This window comes from Ornithorhynchus anatinus, chromosome 2, assembly GCF_004115215.2.
Source record: "Ornithorhynchus anatinus isolate Pmale09 chromosome 2, mOrnAna1.pri.v4, whole genome shotgun sequence".
NCBI lineage: Eukaryota > Metazoa > Chordata > Mammalia > Monotremata > Ornithorhynchidae > Ornithorhynchus > Ornithorhynchus anatinus.
Genome location: NC_041729.1, coordinates 73,223,737 through 73,244,306, shown reverse-complemented (window position 1 = coordinate 73,244,306; position 20,570 = coordinate 73,223,737). Strand labels below are relative to the sequence as shown.

Below are 20,570 nucleotides of genomic sequence, written 5' to 3'. Positions count from 1 at the left end.
CATAACACTCTAGACAATTTATGAAGTTACTCGTGTGAAGGAGTTTGAACCCGGTAACCAAAATGGACTACCTTTAAAAAAACACAATTACCATGCTCTGTCCAGAGGTGTATCATGAGAAGAATGTTTCCTTCTTTATACCACAATGCTACTCCCAGAAAGCAAACTTTCATGATGCACGCAAACTTTACTCATTTTATTACTAATATAATTATAAAGAAAGAAAATTCTTTCCTTGATAGATAATGAGAAAAAATTGTATAAAAACAAACCAACAAGCAAGCATTAGACTAGAATGAATTATTCATTACCAAAAAACCAAAAAAAAACAAAATCGGAGCCACTTACAGGGCTTGATGGAGTCTTTGGCCAGCCTGGGCTGCTAATGCTATCACTTTCATCTCCATGAAATGAGGAGATGCTAGCAGAGCTTGGGGACATTGGGGAAGGGACTGGAAGGTTGCCTGGGGTTGGGGGCTGAGAAATACCCTGAGAGCTGTAGCTATCCTGTGGTAGAGGAATAAAAAAAAAAATATGACAAAGGCAGGGCAAACTTTTATTTTAAATAACAAAAAATACATCCAGTTTAACAGACTGACCAGTTTTTATATATAATATATATATGTAAAGAGAAACACATACAGACACAGACACACATACACATAAATATATAAAGGTAATAAAACAGCATTCTTAATTAGTAAAATTTGGAAAGTTTGCTGGATGCTTGGATAAAGTCACTAAGCCACCATGCTTACTTCAAGCTAGTATGGAATGCTAAGCATGGGTTTCCCCTTATGAAAAAGAAAAGAAAAAAAAGCTGTTCACCTTATTTATCAAATAAGGCAGGAAAGCAAAATATTAAATATGTTGTTGCTGCTGAGGCGGCCAAAACAGGAAGCTATAACTGAAGGCAGAGAAAAATGGCTGCAAGAATCCAGACCAGGCAAGATCCCTCCCTTTCCTCCTCCCAACAATTCCCAAGCAATTAGACCTCTGGTTGGCCCCCTAGGCCTGCCACCCCCAGCGAGTTAAATGCCATAAGAACTAGTAACTTTCAGATCCACAACGTGAAAGAAAAAAAAATAGTAGAAACAAACAGAACGGGATGCACACAATGGAAAAGGCATGCAGGGGGGAAGAAATCAAAAGAAAAACAAATGAACAGAAAAGGAGGGGCCAAAACCAGAGACTAGATAGAGGAGGAGGACAGGGCAGCCTTCTGCTTGGTCGAACCAACACCACGTGCAAAGGAGGAAGGAAATACCTTTGACTTGCCCTCGGGCTGAGGAGTGCCTTCTTCTTTACCATCCGTCTTGAGGGGAATGGGAAGTTTGGACTCGGCTGGAGTCATCATATCTGCAAGACCCATAGATGCTAATCGAAAACAGGAGAAGAGAGTTTAGGCTTACAAGTGTATCTGGCCAGACAATGCTGTCGGCCTTCCCATACTGTTAAACTGAAGGAGGTGGCACCCAATGTCTCCTTAGATTAAAAAAAAATCAAATGATGCACACAGTTTTGGAAATCATTTATATTTAAAACCAAACAATTGGGTGCTGAAAATGCCTTGCAAAACACGGGCACTATCTGTAATCTGTATGTTCAAGTTCACACCACTGAATGCTATCGTAACTTCATTGTCAAAGAGAGTTATTCTTTCAAATCATTACCGCTTTGGAAAGAATAGGCCTCGGTTGGCTAGGAACCAAAAGATTTGCCTAAGTTACTCTTGAAGCTGCTGAAGGGAACAAGGAAGTCATCACAGAGAGGTGGAAAGAGGACTAGGCCAAGAATCAGGGTACCTGGTTTAGAGTCTCAGCCCTATCACTGTCCTGTCCTCCAAGAGGCCTTCCCTAATCCCTTCTTTCCTTGTCTTCCCCTTCCTTCTGTGTCACTCTGAGATGTTCCCTGTATTCAGCCCCCCTTCCAGCCCCATAACATGTATGTCCATACCAGTAATTTATTTATCTATTTTAATGTCCATTTCCCCTCCTGAATGTAAGTTCGTTGTGGGCAGGCAATGTGTCTATTGTTATATTGCACTCTCCCAAACACTTAGTCCAGTGCTCTACACAAAGTGCTCAATAAATACAACTGACTGACTGATCTTGGGCATGTCACTTATACCTCTTAGGTCTTCAGTTTTTTCAATTGCAAAGTGGGGATAATAATGTCTGCCCCTCACCTTCTTTATTTCATTGGGATTTTCTAAGGGAAAGATGAGATCCTTGATGTGAAAATGCTTTGGGAAAATCAGAGGGCTACACAAACACATGAAAATTAATAGTTTTAGGAAAAATACAGAGACAGTACAAAGAATCTTATATTTTGTCCAGGGAGTAGAAGTTTTTGCATTCTCCTATTACTATTCTATTACTTTCTGGGTGAGTTTGTGGGTTTATAAATTAGCTACTATGAATCTCTGTCATTGCATGTTTCAAGAAGAACTTTTATACTGCTCTGTTTTCACCTCTTACGTACAGTTTATAGTCAAAGAAGAATGGCTTCAATCACACCTAACTGACTTCAACAGTAATTGCTAAGTGCAATTCTGTGAGAAAATGTCTGCCAACCATTTAATAATAGGAATGATGTTAGTTCAGTTTGACACAGTGCTTTCTGACTCTAAACTCAGAAACCCAAACTAAAGAACAAGAACACAACCAACCTACAAGTCAACCCAAAGCTTTGCTGGTGAAACGTATCATATCCAAGTCCAGGAATACTGAGATATGATCACAGAACAAAAGTTTCCAAATTGATAATAGCCCAAAACCCCATCACTCAGCCCCAGACCATAGTGCTACTTAGCTCTTAAGGTCTTACTGCATATATTGTGTGTAGGTTTCAGGTTGAAAATAAGGCACTTTTCCAAAAAAGACGGTAAATGGGCCAGCGACTCTATTATACTGTACTCTCCCAAGCACTTAGTACAGTGCTTTGCACACAATAAGCACTCAATAAATACAAATGATAGAGATACCATGTAATAGTACATTATCGAGCACTAAGTCTGTGCTAGAGTGATTGGGAGAGTATAACAGACTTAGCAGACATGATACTTGCCCTCTCAAAGAGCTTCCAATCTGTTTTACAATCTTATAATTTTAAGAGCTGCTAGGGCATTTAGTCAGTGAAGGTGTTCAGGGAATACATTTTGAAATTTGGGCAGAATTCCACTGTGAAAACTGAGTCACATGGCACTCTATGAGAGACAACCAAAGCAGATGAGTGAAAGAGGAAAAGGGATGGAAGTGATAAAATGGGAGGGGCCATGTGATTTACAAAAGACAAAATCTGAAAAAAGTCTCTCAAACAACTTGAAAACCAAATCAAATGGAACCAAAAGTTTATGAACTCAACCCATCTGACATCTTGAAAACAGCGATGTTGGCTCTGACCAGCAGCACACATGCACCAGAATGGGCCCAAAGAAACAAACAAAAAATTCTTTAAAAAAAATTCTTCACAAATTGCCCACAACAAAATGATTATTGCACATATTCATGTATTACTATGTTTGAGAAAATAATTAGTTTTAATTACAGCAGTGAGAGTGAGCAGGACTCTGGTGAATAAGCTGGCAAGCTTTGTGGTGATAATTTGCTAATATCTTTAGCGTCACTGCAGGTTGAGACTGCAGACCTGCCAAAAAAACCTACCCGGCCATGTGCCATACAAGTTTCCAATGACATGTTCAATATCCAGCTCTGAAATGCCTGCATTTTCATGGGCACGTTGGCTTGTTTTTCAAAGCCCATTTGCAGCCCTGTCAACCCTTAAAGTCATCACAACACACACAAATCATAATTGAGATGTTTTTTCTTTTTCTTTTTTTCAAATTACTTCCAATACTTAGACTTTAAGAATTGGAACAAAAAGCTTTTTCAAGTGATGCAGCTGCAGAGAAAAATCTATTGGAATCAGCTAAAAATGCTGTTATTTTTGTGAATGTGTGTGAAACCTCAAAAAAGCAGCTGAGTGATATTATACCAAGAAGCCTGCCTGTTCTAAGCCGTGCATCGTTTTTTGCATTTTAGTCCTTTAAAAAAAATTATCTTGGGGGCCTTGCAGAGCTTGAAATGGATAAGAGTGTAGATTACGAAAAAAGCAGAATGAGGGTGGGAAAAATGCTGATTTAGGCACGTCCAAGTGTGCTCTCAAGGTGGTTTGGCTAATTAGTCAAGTGAAAGGAAGGATTGGCAAATTGAATTCCAGAAGTTTGGAGGCGGGGTTGGGAAAAGCGGAAATGATGAGATCCTCAGGGAGGTGATGCTGACTGAGGACCAGGGCCATCAGCCATTCGCCAGCTAAGGGCACATTTAGACCTTTTGTTTGGGCTGAGGAGGGAACAGCAGAAAAGGGAGCAAGTGGTGTTTTAGGTATATAATCGGAACAACTGTGGTATTTGTAAAGCGCTTACTGGGTGCTGAGCACTATACTAAGCATTGGGTTAGACAAGATAATCATGTGGGACACTGTCCTGGCCCCACATGGGCTAGCAGTTTAAATAGGAGGGACAACAGGAGGGACAATAGGAGGGACAATCCCCATTTTGCAGTGAGGAAGCTGAGGGAAGTGAAGTGACCCATCCAAGGTCACACAGGAGGCCTGTGGTGAGGTAAGGATTAGAACTTAGGTCTCCTGACTCCCAGGACCATACTCTTTCCACTAAGCCTTGCTGTTTAGTATTGTTATGTAACATCCCCAGTAGTCCTATGGTACAGAAAGTGGTGTTCTTGCAGAACGCTGCTTTATGGAAAGCTTATGTCACAGTACTCCCTCTGTGTCTGATAACATGTGCACGCACACAACTGTTTCTCCTGATATGGCATCGATTTCTATCCAAACAGATGTGTTGGAAGAACATTTCCAAATGTGCTGTGTTGTAGCCAGGACATGCTTTTTTCAAACGTGTAGTGAAAACGTGTTTTGGCAGAATGGAGCTTCTTGCTAAAAACATGTTTTTTCATCGGCTTTGGAATAGTGAAAGTCAGGAACCATGAGGGTTACTACTGACTTGGAATTATTCCCACCCTAATCAAAGCCCAATTTTTGAGTGTCCAAGCTGTTTCCCAGCCCAGAAAACTCATTCAGGGGATGTGAGGTTGGGGGAAAAGACAAAGACGAGAGATGCGGCATCTCACAATACATCACACTCTCCTCTCCTTCAAAGTCATATTAAAATCCACTCTCACTCTGCCCTTCTTCAAAGCCTTATTGAAATCACATCTACTCTAAGAAATCTTCTCCAACTAAACCTTCATTTCCCTCTTCCTCCTGGATCATCCTTTAACTTGGATTTGCACCCTTCCTTCACCCCACCCTCAGTCCATCACCCTACCTGATTTTGGGCAGGGAATGTGTCTGTTATATTATCGTGTTGTACTCTCTTAAGCACAGTGCTCTGCACAAAGTAAACACTCAATAAATATGATTGATTCATTATTCACATATTCATAATTAAGTCTGTCTTCCTCTCTAGACAATGAGTTCCTTGTGGGCAGGAAACGTGCCTACCAACTCTATTATTTTGTACTCTCCCAAGTGTGTAGTGCAGTGCTCTGCACACTGTAAATGCTCAATAAATATGACTGATTGATTGATCACAATGGCTCACGTGAATTGTGGGCACAGGGTGTAGTCCTTTATGGCCAGCTTTGGAATCAAATCTTTGGTATCAGCATGGTATGGTGGAAAGAGCACAAAGCCTGGGAGTTAGAGGATGTGCATTTTAATCTTGGCTCTTCCACTTGCCTGCTAGGTGGCCTTGGGCAAGTCACCTAACTTCTCCGTGCTTCAGTCTCATCTGTAAAATGGAGTTACAAAATGAGTCCTTCCTCCTACCTAGACTGTAAGCCCGCATGGGACAGGAACTGTGTCTGACCTGATATTTTTGTACCTACCACAGTGCTTGGCAGACACTAAGTGCATTAGTACCACAATTTATTTTACTATTATGGTACTTCAAAAAGACAGCAACCTGAAAAAAAAGGTATGTTTAAACCACTATAAAGCCACTATACAATACAAGCTTGCTGTCTTTCTTCTGTTGGAGGGGTAAAGCCATGTTTGACATAAGGACATTAAGCAATTGTAATCATTCTGGCTACATCCCAATTCTTCCCAAAATTTCATAAATGTTTTTAAACATCCTGGACTTGGAGTTGAAAAAGGATACTCTTAACCCCTGGATTTTTCTAAGTATCTAAAGAATTTATAAAATCCATATTTTCTAAGTTATAATCCAACCATTTCAAACTCTTTCCTTTACACAGATTTGAAACTTGCCCAGATGTCTCAAAGAACTGTGTCAGGATATGAACTTAAATCAATTAAAAATGTATTTTTACAATTAAATTATGGGTGAAAAGTTTCAAGGAGAATTTTTCCCAGTTTCATTAATGTACAGCATATGCAACATAGCAATGGAAATCTTGGTAACTATGAGGACACCGTCACAGGTTCTACTGGCTTCTTATTGTGAAAAAAAAATGATTGAGAAAGTGCCTCATTTTATTTCAATAACATTCTAATTGCCCTACCTGCTTCCAACTGGAAACTTATTTTGCTAAAATGGACCACAAGGTTGAGCTGATCTTTTCAGTGTTTTCTTAATGTAAACTTGTATCTTTTGCTGAAATGCTTATTTGCAACTTCCTACCAGAATTCTCAGTGAATCATTACAAATATCCTTACTTCTGCTAGGGCAATGGGACTCTAGAGCATTATTTTTACCTTTTCCCAGCAGAGAAAGACCACTACCATTACAAAGGTGTGCTAAATCACAGCACTGTCCCTTCTACCATGGCCACCAATCATCCACTATGTAAAGTACAGACATAAAAGAGGGACAGTAAAATATCTGTTACCGTGAAAAGCGCTGCATGGGCAGTGTGAATGGGCTTCAAGAATGAGTCTCTGGCTTTACTGATGAAATTTAAGAGGTAAGAAGATTTCATAAAGCAAGTGTGGGTCAAGATCCTAAGGTAGTCTTTCACAGATGATTTAATATATTCAGAGAACAGATAGCATGAGTGAAAATGAATCTAAACCTTCATTCCCTCCCGCTGTGTCAGGGCTGCTGTACATTTCCCAGAAGATGGTGAAAAAAGAGGTAGCTCTACCCAGTAATTCTTTTCTTTTCAAGGTCAGTAATACCACCTAAAATATCCTGAAAAATTTTACTTCATTCCTTTTTCTTGGAAACACAAAAAGGAACCACTATGCATAGGGAAACACACCTGTAGTAACATGAATGTAAGCATATATATCAAAGACAGGTTAAAGGCTGCAAAATGAAGTCAGAACAGCAGTAGCCCAGAAGATACATTCCTCCCGAAGAAGAGTGGCATGGGATTGCAAAAGGCCAACTTCTCTCTATACGCCAAGCTTTTACAAGTAAGAGGTTAGTTCTCCCTGTTTAATTAAATCCCCTCTCTTCCTGCCAAGAGCCAGCTTGCCATAGATTATCTCTGTGATGTCAAACTCTCTCCACTTAGAGCAGGCTCAGAAGCAACTTTTTCTGTAAAAGACAACTGGAGGGCATTATATGGAAGCCGCTATCCAGAGCATGACCACATTTGCTTTCATGGTAAATACATTCATACCCTTCAGTTGGTCTTTGAGTCAACTGGTTCTCCCACTTCAAAGAAGTAGCATGGCCTTGTGGAGAAAGGCCAGGCCTGGGAGTTGGAAGGACTTGGGTTTAATTCCAGATCTGCCATTTATCTGTTGAGTGACCTTAGGTAAGTCACTTCACTTCTCTGGACCTCAGTTACCTTATCTGTAAAATGGGGATTAAGAATGTGTCTAACCTGATTTGCTTGAATCCACATGAGTGCTTAATTCAGTGCCTAGAACACAGTAAATGTTACCAAATACCACTATTATTAATATTAATAATATTAAGCAATTATTATTACTAATTATAAATAATAATGAGCAAATTGAGTCCTGGTAATGGAAAGGGACATCGTAGGACCCAAAGGTGGCAAGGAGTTCCCCAGTCTATCAAGCTTTTAAGGTGGGGTTTTTTTTTAAATCTGGATAACTAGATGTCATTACTATCCTCTCATGGATACTGAGAGAGCAAATATTTATAAACTACAGCTGACCAGGGGTATCTAATCATACTGGAATTTGGTAGGACTAAACAGTTTAAGTAGAGTGGTTGTGCTTGGAAAGACATGGCTCAGTAGCAGAAGCTTCTGGTTATAATATAGATCTATGATGAGTTGACCCAAGGAAAAGTTAGGCATGTTAGGAAATACATCCATAATACATCCATTATGTGTTGAGCAGTTATATGCACTGGGGTATACAGGTTATTTGGTTGGACAATGTCCCTATCTCACATGGGGTTCAGTCTAGAGAAGCAGCTTGGCCTCATGGAAAGAGCAAGGGGCAGGGAGTCAGAAGATCTGGATTCTAATCCTGGCTTCTCCACTTGTCTGTGTGACCTTGGGCAAGTGACTTTACTTCTCTTTGTTTTAGTTACCTCTTCTGTAAAATGGGGATTGGAACTGTGAGCCCCACATGGGTCAGGGACTGTAATCCACCTGGTTTGCTTGCATCCACCCCAGTGTTTACTACAGTGGTGGCACACAGTAAGCACTTAACAAATACCACAATTATTATTATTGTTACCTTGGGCAAGTCACTTGGGCAACTTCCCTGTGCCTTATCTCATCTGTAAAATGGAGATTCAAACCTCCTCCTTCCTATTTAGGCTGTGAGCCTAATGTGGGACAGGAACGGTGTCCAACCTGATTAACTTGTATCTACCTCTAAATTAATAATACTTAACAAGTACCACAAGTATTATTAATAATTTGGAGGGAGGAAGATCTAATCCCCATTTAACCCCTATGTAATGGAGATAGAGAAAAGTTAAGTGACTTACCTAAGGTCACACAGCAAGCAACTGACATATCTGGGATTAGAACCCAAGTTACTGAACTCTCAGGCTCATGCTCTTTCCACTAGGCCATTCTCCTTCTGAGACTACTGGGATGGCCCAGTGGTTGAACTCAGCAGTGACAGAAAATATGTTTTAATATTCTTAAAACTATTTATTAACATTCAAAAGCATATATCAAAGTGCTCTTTTCATGTTCAATCCGAAGTCTAAAGTAATAGGATACAGACCTGCAGATGATAACTACCTTTGGTTCAATTCAGAACTTCCATTTAATTTAAGCACTACCTGATGGAAAGGCCATAGTGGTAACTAAATATCCTAAAGCACATGGAATAACAGAAACCAGAGTAAAGACAAAATACATGGTGGTACTACTTAAAGTTCCAACTGGATCTGCAATCTTGTCTTCCCTAAGAGGAAGCTCTTTTCCCAAAATGATAAACCAAAGTACTTCCTTTTCAAAGGGAAAAATACAACCACCTTACTGCTTACTCTTTTTTTCCTCTGGCATTATAACTGAAGAAATAGTTGTCACATTTGTACTCGCACTGACTCCATTTAAATAATTACTTGCTCACTGAAGCCTGTAACAATTTGTCACTACAAAAGAGGCTGTTTTTTTGGCCCTGTACACTATCTAAAACACATTTGTTTTAACTGCCATGCAGCTTTAGCTTAGCAGAGGGATGGCTGAAGTGTCAGTCACCTAAACTGCTTTTGGGGTCGGCATAGAAAATCCCATTTCCAACCCTGACATCACTGTGTATTCTTCACTTTTTCCAGATCTGCCCTCGGAGGGAGAAAACACTTTCTTATTACCACTGAAGGTCCATGTTCTCCAAACCAACAGGACAGATGTGATGATCTGTGGCACTTTTGGCCTCTAAAACCCAATCTCTTCATTCTTTATGGGAAATGTGCATTTTTCTAAGAGACTGCAAAGAACTTCTCGATCTCATCCTCTTTGTCTTTTCTGCTATTTCTCAGAGACCTCAGTGCAAAGTCCAGCCTTATTCACGTGTACGCAAGCGCACATAAATCCGTGGTAAATGCTGCACCATTAATACTCCTTTGGTGCATCTTGTAATTACTTGCCTTTCCATTGGGTAGCCTTTGAATTAATAAAGCTGGAACAAAAAAAAAATTTCACAAATGCGCAGGGCAAAAAAATGTGATAAATGTTTAAATTATTAAAAATTCAATATTTCAAAATGCACAATGCAATAAAAAGTGTATGACTACCCCATACAAAAGACCGCAAGGATAAATGGCCTTGCATTGAACAGATTTCCTCTGTAAGAAATAACGAATGGCTGAATTATCTGAACAGAAAAAAAGCCCTCTCTGAATCTTCCTTTAAACTGGTTATTCCTTAGGAATACATAAATCTTCTTAGGCAAGGCACTCTGCAATCTGTTTGTTGTTGGTTATTTTTGTGGCTCTGGGGGCCAAAGAAAAAAGGGAAAAAATGACTGTTGCTAATAGCGGGCCAGAATTTATAGTGCCGTTTCAATGCTCAGAAGTAATTTTATTTCAGCAAGCCAGACAAAATGGATAACAACGCAACCCAAATACAATATTACCTGGGACAGCACTGGTAGGGGGAGGAGTAAGCCTCTCCTAATGGCCTTTTCAATAGCATTTCACTTTTCATCTCAAATGTGAAAGTATGTTTCCAGGACAAACAAATAGCCTCCTACTCAGCATTAGGAGCAGCCATTTTATTTATTTATTTCCAAACCTTAATTTTGACTAGTAGTTTCCATTCTTTCTCTTCCACTAATAGAAAACACACAAGGAAACCTTCAGAGCGAAGTCACCTGGGAACACAGCTATCAAATTAGACCCTAGAAATCTACTCGGCAGCTTAGATGGGAAGATGGGCTATCCGTTCTCTTTTCCGAGGAAAAGAAAACAGCTTCCGAGGCTGACAGTGAAAGGAGGAAAGGAAAGACCAAAAAGGCAGAGAAAGGGAAAGGGGGGAATCCAAGAGCCCCAGACCTTTTAATAAAAATGGATTTCTTTGACCTAACAGGTGAGGTCAAGTTTTGTATCATTGAGAGCCTGATCTGCCCAAGTACAACACACGACAATGTCAATAAAACAAATTCCCTGGAAACATAAAGGAGATTTTAGAAAAAAAAGGGCATCATCTGAAGATGAGTAGGAAAGGCTTGAGGACCTCGGGTGTGCAAGCATTGTGAAAGCCAGCGCTAGAATGGTCCAACACTACCTAACACTTGGCACTACTGTTTGCCATACCAATCAGATGTGATCTTGTTCAAACTAGGCAGTTAGAAGAATTTCAAGTGGGTTGGAGAGCCTGACAATACTGAAAAATTTATAAGAGTTCATTTACAAAGAGACATACAATTTTTCAATAGTGACAGGCTATAAATAGGACTTATTGAAGCTGCAGGTATTAGGAAAGGTGATTTTCCCCCATATAAAAGAGAAACACTTTCCCTGTGTCATCCTACCCTTCAATCATCACTTTAAAAGATTTAATCCAGAATGGGTTTCTTCTCCACCATGAAGGACATGAGTGGGATCTAGGATGGGGCATGCCACAGAGCTGGCAACTCTTAACTGTTTATTTGAGCAAAGGAAAATAAAATCCAGCACAAAACATTAACAAGGAAGACATCACATTGTCAAGAAGTGAACATATAATTTATGGAAGAGGTAGGCCCAATTTAGGCCCACAGAGTCTTGAAAAGCTGAAGAGACGCTGACAATGGTTTAGTCTCATACATATTTCCAAGAAGATTTTCAGGCAACACAAGTGTGGCACTCCCCTTACCCCTGTGAAAATGCAATATTTCCCAGTATTACACCCAACAGGGCTACTGTACCAAGAGGACTGCTCTCCACCATTTACCTGTCGAACTGTTCACCATGTTAGGGGCCATGCTGTAAGGGGGACCTTGTGGGTTCATCAGGCCGGAGCTGTTATTCATGGGCTGGTTGTAAGGCGAGCTGGATCCCATAAGTCCACTCTGATTCATGACAGGAAAATTCCCTTGCCTGTGTGAAGAGAAAGCAAACACACACACACACACACACACAAAACACACACATAACACACACACACACACACACACACACACACTTGGGCATTACATATTCTGTTGAACAGTTCAGGCTACTGCTGATCATTTTCTACAAGAACATCAACTTCCTCCTCCACTCTGTAGATTTTACATTTTTCCTTTCCTCCAGTGGGGAGAGGGAAATAATTTTCTTTACGCTTTGGTATTCATGAAACAACCCTGGTGTTTTGGTTCCTGTTGGTTTAGGGGATGAAAGGAATATGGAAAAGGGAAGTGAAAAGGATGAATGGAAGAGCAGGACAAGGATTGCAAAGGCAAGCAGAACAAGTCTTACTCCATATTAAAGCTACCAAGTCTCTCCTTCCATCCCAGAATGAAGAAAGGAAAGAAGTGGGGTATTATTTTGAGAAATTCACTTATTTATTCTTAGCCAATATAAGCTTGTTTGCACAAATGCTTCCAAATTTTGGAAGCTGGATAAATGGATAAATGGGAGTTGCTAAATTCCAAGATAAGTCTAAATCCTACTATTGGTTTTTAACCTTTTTTTCTTTTAATGAAATACAGTTTTGACTGTTAATGATTTCAGTATCGTGCGTAGAAAAATGTCACATTTCCAGGATTCCTGAAGTAAAGATCTTTTTCTATGGGGAGCTGGATGGCTTAGTTCTATTTTTTACTGCCACTCTGTGAATTTCTTCAAAGGCGTAGTCTAAAGGTGTTGTCTAAATAAAGTCTTTTTCCCCCCAAGTTAGTTTTGTCCTTTGCTCTATGGAAGACAAACTTCTCATCACTCCTACAAAGAGGGAAAGGGTAGCCTTTGATATGAAGGAGACAACTATCATGCAATGTCATTTCTCTGATGGAGCTTGTAATGAGACATGGGGGAAAGGAATTTAAATTGCGCAGTGGTGCAATTCTCTCAGGGAAGATTACAAAGCAAAAGGAAAGATGATGGTCACAGTGGCAACAACTTTAAAAGATTTCCCTGCACTCAACAAGCTTTCTTATGTAAATATTGGACCTTTAAAAACTTCTCTACAGTTTTCGTTCAAATGATTCTCTCTCAAGGAAAACTGGTGAAAAAAAGACAGCTTCATGTTTTGTTTCAACCAAAGAAATTGATTTCTGTACTTCTGATTACAAACTACAAGGTAAGCATCTACAGGTCTCACCATTCGTACCGAGACAGTCTGCTGATTATAACAATGAGAAGTTTATCTCTCTAGTGTTGGCAGTTGTAAGTCAAATAAGTTGAGCTTTCTAACTTACTCAGAAACCTGGAACCCCCAACCTGTGTTGAACAAAAACTATACTGGCAGGTGAAATTATAAAGGAACAAAATATGTATTTTTTTGTTTTTTGGGTGGTTTTTTTATCAACATTAAAAATTGGTCAAGTATTGCCAATACACAGGGAGGTACTAACAAACCATTCTGCTTAGTGATGACCTGAGAAAGATCTAAAGGATTTGAAAGAGGAACATTTGGATGGGAAGAAATGAGTAAGGGTTTACCTCACCATTTCATTCTCACTCCACCAAGGACCTCCGTTGGGTAAAGGCTGCCGACTGTGACATATTGTGCTGAATCAGTGGCATAATCCAAATGAGAGTCCATTAAGAACTGAGCTGAGATCACCAAACTCATTTTGATTAACCTCCAGGTCACTAACCACTTATAAATGTGCTTTCCAGCAGCTGCTAAACATATTTATATATGCTTAAGGTCACAGCATCATCTGTTGTTTGTTGGAATTAACTCAAAAAATCTTACCCTTCCTTCTGTGTTGCTTTCAGGCAAGGAAATTTTGATGTACGCTTAAGCAGTAACTGAAACACACTGTATACATTGATATTCCCTCTACCTTTTTTACAGCCAAATGAACAGTGCAACTTCTGATGTTTAAGACTGGTGAAAACTCAGGAGAACATATAAATATCTCCAGCAAAAATATATGAACCGGAAGCCTCCAGAAAAAGCCTCTCACTCCAGCATATGGGTTGCTCTTTGTCACATACAATTTCCTAGATTAGTGAAAGGTGCCAATCCCATTTTTGCAAGGTTGAAAACAAGAACGAGTTCATTTGCAGGAAGAAGGAGACTAGTTCTCTCAAATGTTTTGCCTCCACCTGTATTCCTTCCTGTGTTGATAGCCACTAAATTTGTATTACAGCAATGTTCGCATGCACTTCCTATATACTACTTGTTTCTTGAACCTAATGATTCAATAGGAACCCAACTAGCAGGGATGAGAGAGTGCGAATGACACCTAACAACCCAGTAGCACTATTATCAGATCCTTTGCAAAGGTTCTTGGTCCTTAAGTCTTTGTAACTGGACCCAGATGAGTCCATTGTTTATGACGGGAGACGCCATCATCATTTTTCCACCGAATAACAGTCTGAATGATGAAAAACCACTGCTATCGCCACACTTTCAGCCAAATCTACTAAGGAGACTGCTCAGAGTGTTCTACGTAGGTATGGACAAAAGTAGGAAAGATACACTAAGGAAAGAAAAATCTTCAGGACAACAGTTGCTAAAACCAAGGTTCAACAAGTGAGATCTGCAGACTGTAGCTAGGTATCTGACTGTATCCTATCCTGGCCACCTGCTCTCATCTGCACAGATCAGAGAGTTGGCAAGTGGGAGGCCAGGCAGAGTGGCAGTTCTTTCAACAGTCCCATTTCACTTCCTGAGAAGTCGTTACAGCTGCCCAGGATGACTGATGTCAGGCCCCCTGGGGACCAAGGGAGAAAGCATTTGTTGGTCAATGGAGATGGAGTCAGAGGATACCAGGGCTGATCAAAAGCAGGGGGGTCGAGGGGTGGTGGTGGCCGTGGTGGATAGCAATCTGGTCTCAGTAGGAGTCCTAATGACTATGGCTTCTGAGACTGTGCTCTATTAACTAACTACTGCTTGTTACTCGGAAGCAGTGTACCTTAGTAGATACAGCTCGGGCCTGGGAGTCAGTAGAACATGGGTTTTAATCCTGGCTCCACCACTTGTCTGCTGTGTGACGTTGGGCAAGTCACTTCACTTCTCTGTAACTCAGTTACCTCATCTGAAAAATGGGGATTAAGACTTTGAGTCCCATGTGGGAAAGGGATTGTGTCCAACCCGATTTGCTTGTAGTCACCCCAGTGCTTAGAACAGTGCTTGGCACGTAGTAAGTGCTTAACAAGTATCATAATTATTATTATTATTGAGTTCTAAGTACTAACTCTGAAAAAGAATGAGGAGGTACACTGAATAACAATAATAAATAATAATTATGGTATTTGTTAAGCACTTACTAGGTGCTAGGCACTGTACTAAGTGCCAGGGTGGATACAAGAAAATCAAGTTGGATACAGTCCCTGTCCCACATAGGGCTCACAGTCTTAATCCCCATTTTTACAGACGAGGTAACTGAGAAGTGAAGTGCTTTGCCCAAGGCCACACAGCAAACAAGTGGTGGAGCTGGGATTAGAACCTATTACCTTCTGACTCTCAGGCCCGTGCTCTATCCACTACGCCATGCTGCTCCCGAAGACCAGAGATTGAGAGCAGAAGAGTAGAAGTAAGGAAGAAATGACTTTTTGGAAGAAAACAGAAGCCATTATCTCCTCAAAAACCCAAGACCTAGCAATCATCACATCAATAAAGGGGGATTTCTATTGCTCCACAAGAGAAGTTACATATTTAACTGGGCCCAGCTACACTCCATGGGGAAGCTAAGGGCCTAGTTATGTAATGCATGTTTGGTAGTATATACTGAGGCAGCCCTCATAACTACATATTTCTTCAATGCCAAATTTCTGCTAAATCTCTCCCTAGAGGTGGGACAGCAGGCTTCTTATTAAAGGACTATACAAATACTGAGATTAGAATTGGGGACATATAGAAATAGATCACAGTTAGCTTAACAACAGGATAAAAGCTGATTCAAAACCAAGAATGTCTTTCAGTGAAAATTAAAAGCAGATTTGCTAGCATAAAATTAAACTTGTTCCTTTTGAGAGGACAGGTCACAGCTTGACTGTTTCAGGTGGGGAGCCCTAGGGATTCATTTCCACTGTATCTTTGGGCAAATGTTCCAAATCACTGCTGTTCCAGTTTTCCAGATTCTTAACTGGTTGTAGCCATGAATGCATGGTAGCTTCACAGGGGATAATTTGAATAAACACTTTAAAAGGAATTTTTTTTGTTCTCCTAAGGTAGCTACTTGACTGCAAACTGTGAAAATGACGGCGTTGGGTTGTACTCACAAATCACAGTGTACTGACCAAATTGCCTTACGTTTATTTGTGCCAGATCTACAGCATGACAATATTTTCCTTTCCTTTAAATGTCAATGTAGGATTTGGTGGTTTGTTATTTAAACACCCTGATCCTGCATACCAAACAGAAGTGCTTTATTTAAACCTGTTTAGAGTTGGGATAGAAGCATCTATGATCTCCCCCTTCTATGACATCAAATCTATTAGGATAGTTGGAGTAATTAAGAGTTTTGAAAATTATTTTCTTGAAGACTTTTTCTCCCTCCTCAGTCCAAATATGCACATTCACTTACACACACATACACACCCATGTATTTGAAAAACAGATTTCCCCCACTCTCTCATAGAAGACTTCTCAAACACAAAACATCCATCTGCCAACAAAGGACACAGCATTGAAAAACGAAGGAAACAAACAGCAATTTTAAAATGACCGCATCCAATGGTTCCATAAAAATTAGGGAAGAAAGAGTCGTTTTCCACAATATATTAAATTTACCTCCTCGAATGCTACCCTGGAAATATTATACACATTTTTAGCAATTTACTATCAGAAAACAACAGTTCAATTTTAAAAGAAATCTAAGCATTGGTCTATTTGCTCTTGTATTTTAAAAAAGACATTTAGGACTTTTCATTTAATAAGTTGCTAATATATTTTTTTTTTACTCAAAGAGGAATGGGGCTTCAATACAATATTTTAATACAATATAAATATTGAAATATTTCCAACATTTAATTGGAAATCAGATTTCTTGTGAATACATATTCTTAGGAGATGGAGACTGGAAAGGGTGCACAAGTTTCAAATGTGGATTCCAAGGTGTGAAATACCAATGGCAAAATTTCACTAGAGGTAAGTGAAGAAGTTGCGGCACTTTGACTAAGATATATTAAAATAGCCAACTGAAAGTGCATGAATATTCTTTAGGATAACTGTAAACTCACTGCGAGCAGGGAATATGTCTATCAGCTCTGTTGTGCTGTACTCTCCCAAGAGGTTAGTGTAGTGCTTTGCACACAGTAAGTCCTCAATAAATACCACTGCATGAGTGACTGATTGATTATATCTTTGACTTATGTTCGTTAGCAATGAGTCACATGCTGAAAAAAGAGATATCAACTTTGGAACATTTCAAAATTGGGACTGAAAATATAGATGCAATTACACTTATTAAGCTAAATAAGAGATTCTACTGACAAAGCATAAAGCTAGAAATACAAAATTGTTTGCATTATCCTTAACCGTGATGTGGGAAAACAAGTGGAATAGTTTAAAATCAATTTGGGGACTGCTCTTACGTCAGTGGTGACACATTCATCCTAATGTATCAAACTACTTCACTGAAGTTCTCAAAATGTATGAGAACATGGACATTGGCTGAGTGTCTACTATCTGCAGAATTCTGTACTAGCCACAAAACCCCCTCTGCCAATTTAATGTATGTTAATTTTTATTCAGAGGAATCCCATAAACATTAACAGCCGATGTGCTGAGAAAGTCCTTCAACCTATGTATCTCTGGGGTGGGGGTTGGGGGAGCACCCAAAGATTTGCAGAAGAGGGTAATTCAATTCCTTATTTATTCTAGATTGCTTGAGATCCAAAGTCTATAGAGAAACAACCATCCCACAGATAATTTTCTGGAGTGACTAATCAATTAGTATGTCTGCAACAGCCCTAAATTAGCAACTCCAGCAGCAAAATCATTTTAATCTTTGACGAGTCGGTTGCTCTGGTAAAAAAAAAAAAATCAACCCCAATGAAAATAACATGGCATTAGCATGGCTAGATCTTAGTCAGAGAGGAAAATGAAATTCCATTGATTTCTGGGACATTTAGAAATATAAATGTAGATTACTGCTTGTAAATGCAAAAAGACTTGATCAATTGACCTTCGTCAACAGTGCTATTCTGGTACCAAATGAATGAATGAGCAGCTTCGTTTTCTCGCCTGGCACGTATTTCTATTTGCCCAGCCTGCGGAGGTTGTTGGCTATTTCTAAGACCACTCACTCAAACATTATGCTGGAACATTGCAAAAAATAGCTCAGAACAATGTTGCTGAGCATATTTTTAAAGCAGTGTGGGATGCTCAGTTCGTCTTTTGGAAAATAAAGAAAAATGGTATTGCTGCTTTGGATGTAAATGAATGATGTTCAATTCTACCAGATATGCAGCATAGGGGAAAAAAGGGATTCATGAGAAAAACAGATTAAGATTAGGTTTACAAGAGGAAATAGAAAGATTACAACATCAAGATAAATCACTAATTCCACTTGTTCATAACAACCTCAGGATGTCTTGAATAAATGATTGTTTTGTAATCCTTCCATTTTTTTTTTTACATAAGCACTGTTGCCCTGAGAAAGGTAACTATTTTTTCTTTCTTTTTAACTGTGACCAAATCCTCCAAAAAGACGATGGGAATCAGCCAATGTTTGGGCTAAAATAAATTAGTATACATATTTCTTCTGTGTCCTTCAGAGCTCTTATTCTTTACTTATCATAAATTCTACCTCTAATACAGAATCATGTGTAAGCTTGTACATGAAATCAATGTGAATGTTCTACAAAAGTTTGCAATGAAGTCAAATACCTTTTTTTCACTGCAACCTCTATGTAAGACTGCCTTCCTGACAATGTGATTTTGAACAGCGATTCTAATGTTTGTCTACTTGTCTGCAATCTCAATGAGGAATATGTCAGCACATGGAGAAACATTTCTTGAGCGGGAGGAGAGCTGTGAGGGGGGAAAGAGTGGGGGCTCTGCAGTATGCTCAGTAAGCAGAAGTGCATATGTTTGGATTTGGCATGAAATTAAAGTGGCCTTAAAATAGCATAGAAACGCAGAGTAAAATGAACCAAAACATGCAACTAGGTTTGGTTTCACCTGGTTTGAGAGTTTCACAAAAACACAGTGAGAATCCATTTCGTTCCCTCTATGCACAACTTATTTTTGTACACAATCATTAATAGCGTTATAAAAATCATGAAGCATCCTGAAGTGCTTACTATGTGTTTACTTTGTTTTACGCAATGTACTAAGCTCTGAGGTAGACACATTGTATGCAAATTGGACAGTCCCTGTCTAATGTTAGTATTTGTTAAGCGCTTACTATGTGCAGACCACTGTTCTAAGCACTGGGGGAGATACGGGGTTCACAGTCTAGGTAGGGAGGGTGCAGGTATTTAATCCCCATATTACAGATGAAGAAACTGAGGCACAGAGAAATTGCCTCCTGCTCTAGGTCACATAGCAGGGAAACAGTAGGGTCTGGATTAGAACTCAGGTTCTCTGACTTCCAGGCACTTATTCTTTCCACTAAGTCATTCTATAAAAATTAACTTTTTTCCATCACAAAAGATGGGGACCTTAAAGAAAAAGGCACAGACAATAAAAAAGATCCCACATAGTTTATTTCATTCCTAAAAAATGCCCCATTGCCACAGAAGTGATCTAATCTCTCTCCTAAAGACTGAGGAAAGCAATGTGTCCCAAACTGGATTTCATGAGAGGCTGTGCCATCAGAAAAGATTTTATTGCTTTTTGTTTTTACTTTACAGAGACTGCTCAGAGACCTTCCAACTCGGGAAGTAGTGCATTCCAATGAAAAGAACACAGAACTGGGAGCTAGAGAATTCAGGTTCTAATCCCAGCTCTACTACTTGCCTGCTCTCTGACTTTCGGCAAGTCATTTAACTGCTCTGCCTCAGTTCCTTCATCTGTAAAATGGGGATTAAATACCTGTTCCTCCTCCTTAGACTGTGAGCTTCATGTGGGACAATATAAATAGTAAGCACTTAAATATTACAATTATTATTTTTCCTTCCTATCTGTTCTGCTTTCTGGCAGTCATCACTAGAACTGCATCTACTCTGGGATTCCAACACACATCCTCCTTTTCTGATTCAGCCCCAGATAAGTCCTTTTCTTCAATGCAGTGAAATTACTGCAAATGAGTTAGCAACTTTTCATGAGAACATTGTTTTCACCTTTTCAATCCAAAGCAACTGTTGAGAAGTACATTCCTCAGCTTTTATTGTGAGAGAATCCATATTTAGTGTATAGATTTTTAAAAAAAGGGCCTGCCTGACTTCTGGTAATCAACAACAGATTACTTCCCCCTTAGTTCCTTCCTTTCCCTTATGTGTTACTTAGGCAATTGGATCTGTCTGTACCCTTTAAGCAACTTGCAATTCACCCTACCCTCAAACCCACAGCATTTATGTACATAGCCATGATTTATTTTAATGTCTGTCTCCCCGTCTAGATTGCAAACTCCTTGTGGTCAGGGAACATTTCTATCTATTCTGTTATATTGCA

The 20,570-nt window shown here is 39.5% G+C and overlaps 1 protein-coding gene across 1 annotated transcript in view; it reads right to left on the bottom strand.

The window, feature by feature from the left end:
* The window catches only part of ARID1B (AT-rich interaction domain 1B), a 514,902-nt gene that overhangs the window by 39,052 nt on the left and 455,280 nt on the right, over positions 1 to 20,570 (bottom strand). The window contains 3 exon segments of the mRNA XM_029057789.2: positions 349 to 507; positions 1,268 to 1,377; positions 11,808 to 11,953. Of these exon segments, the coding sequence (XP_028913622.2) occupies positions 349 to 507; positions 1,268 to 1,377; positions 11,808 to 11,953 (415 nt within the window).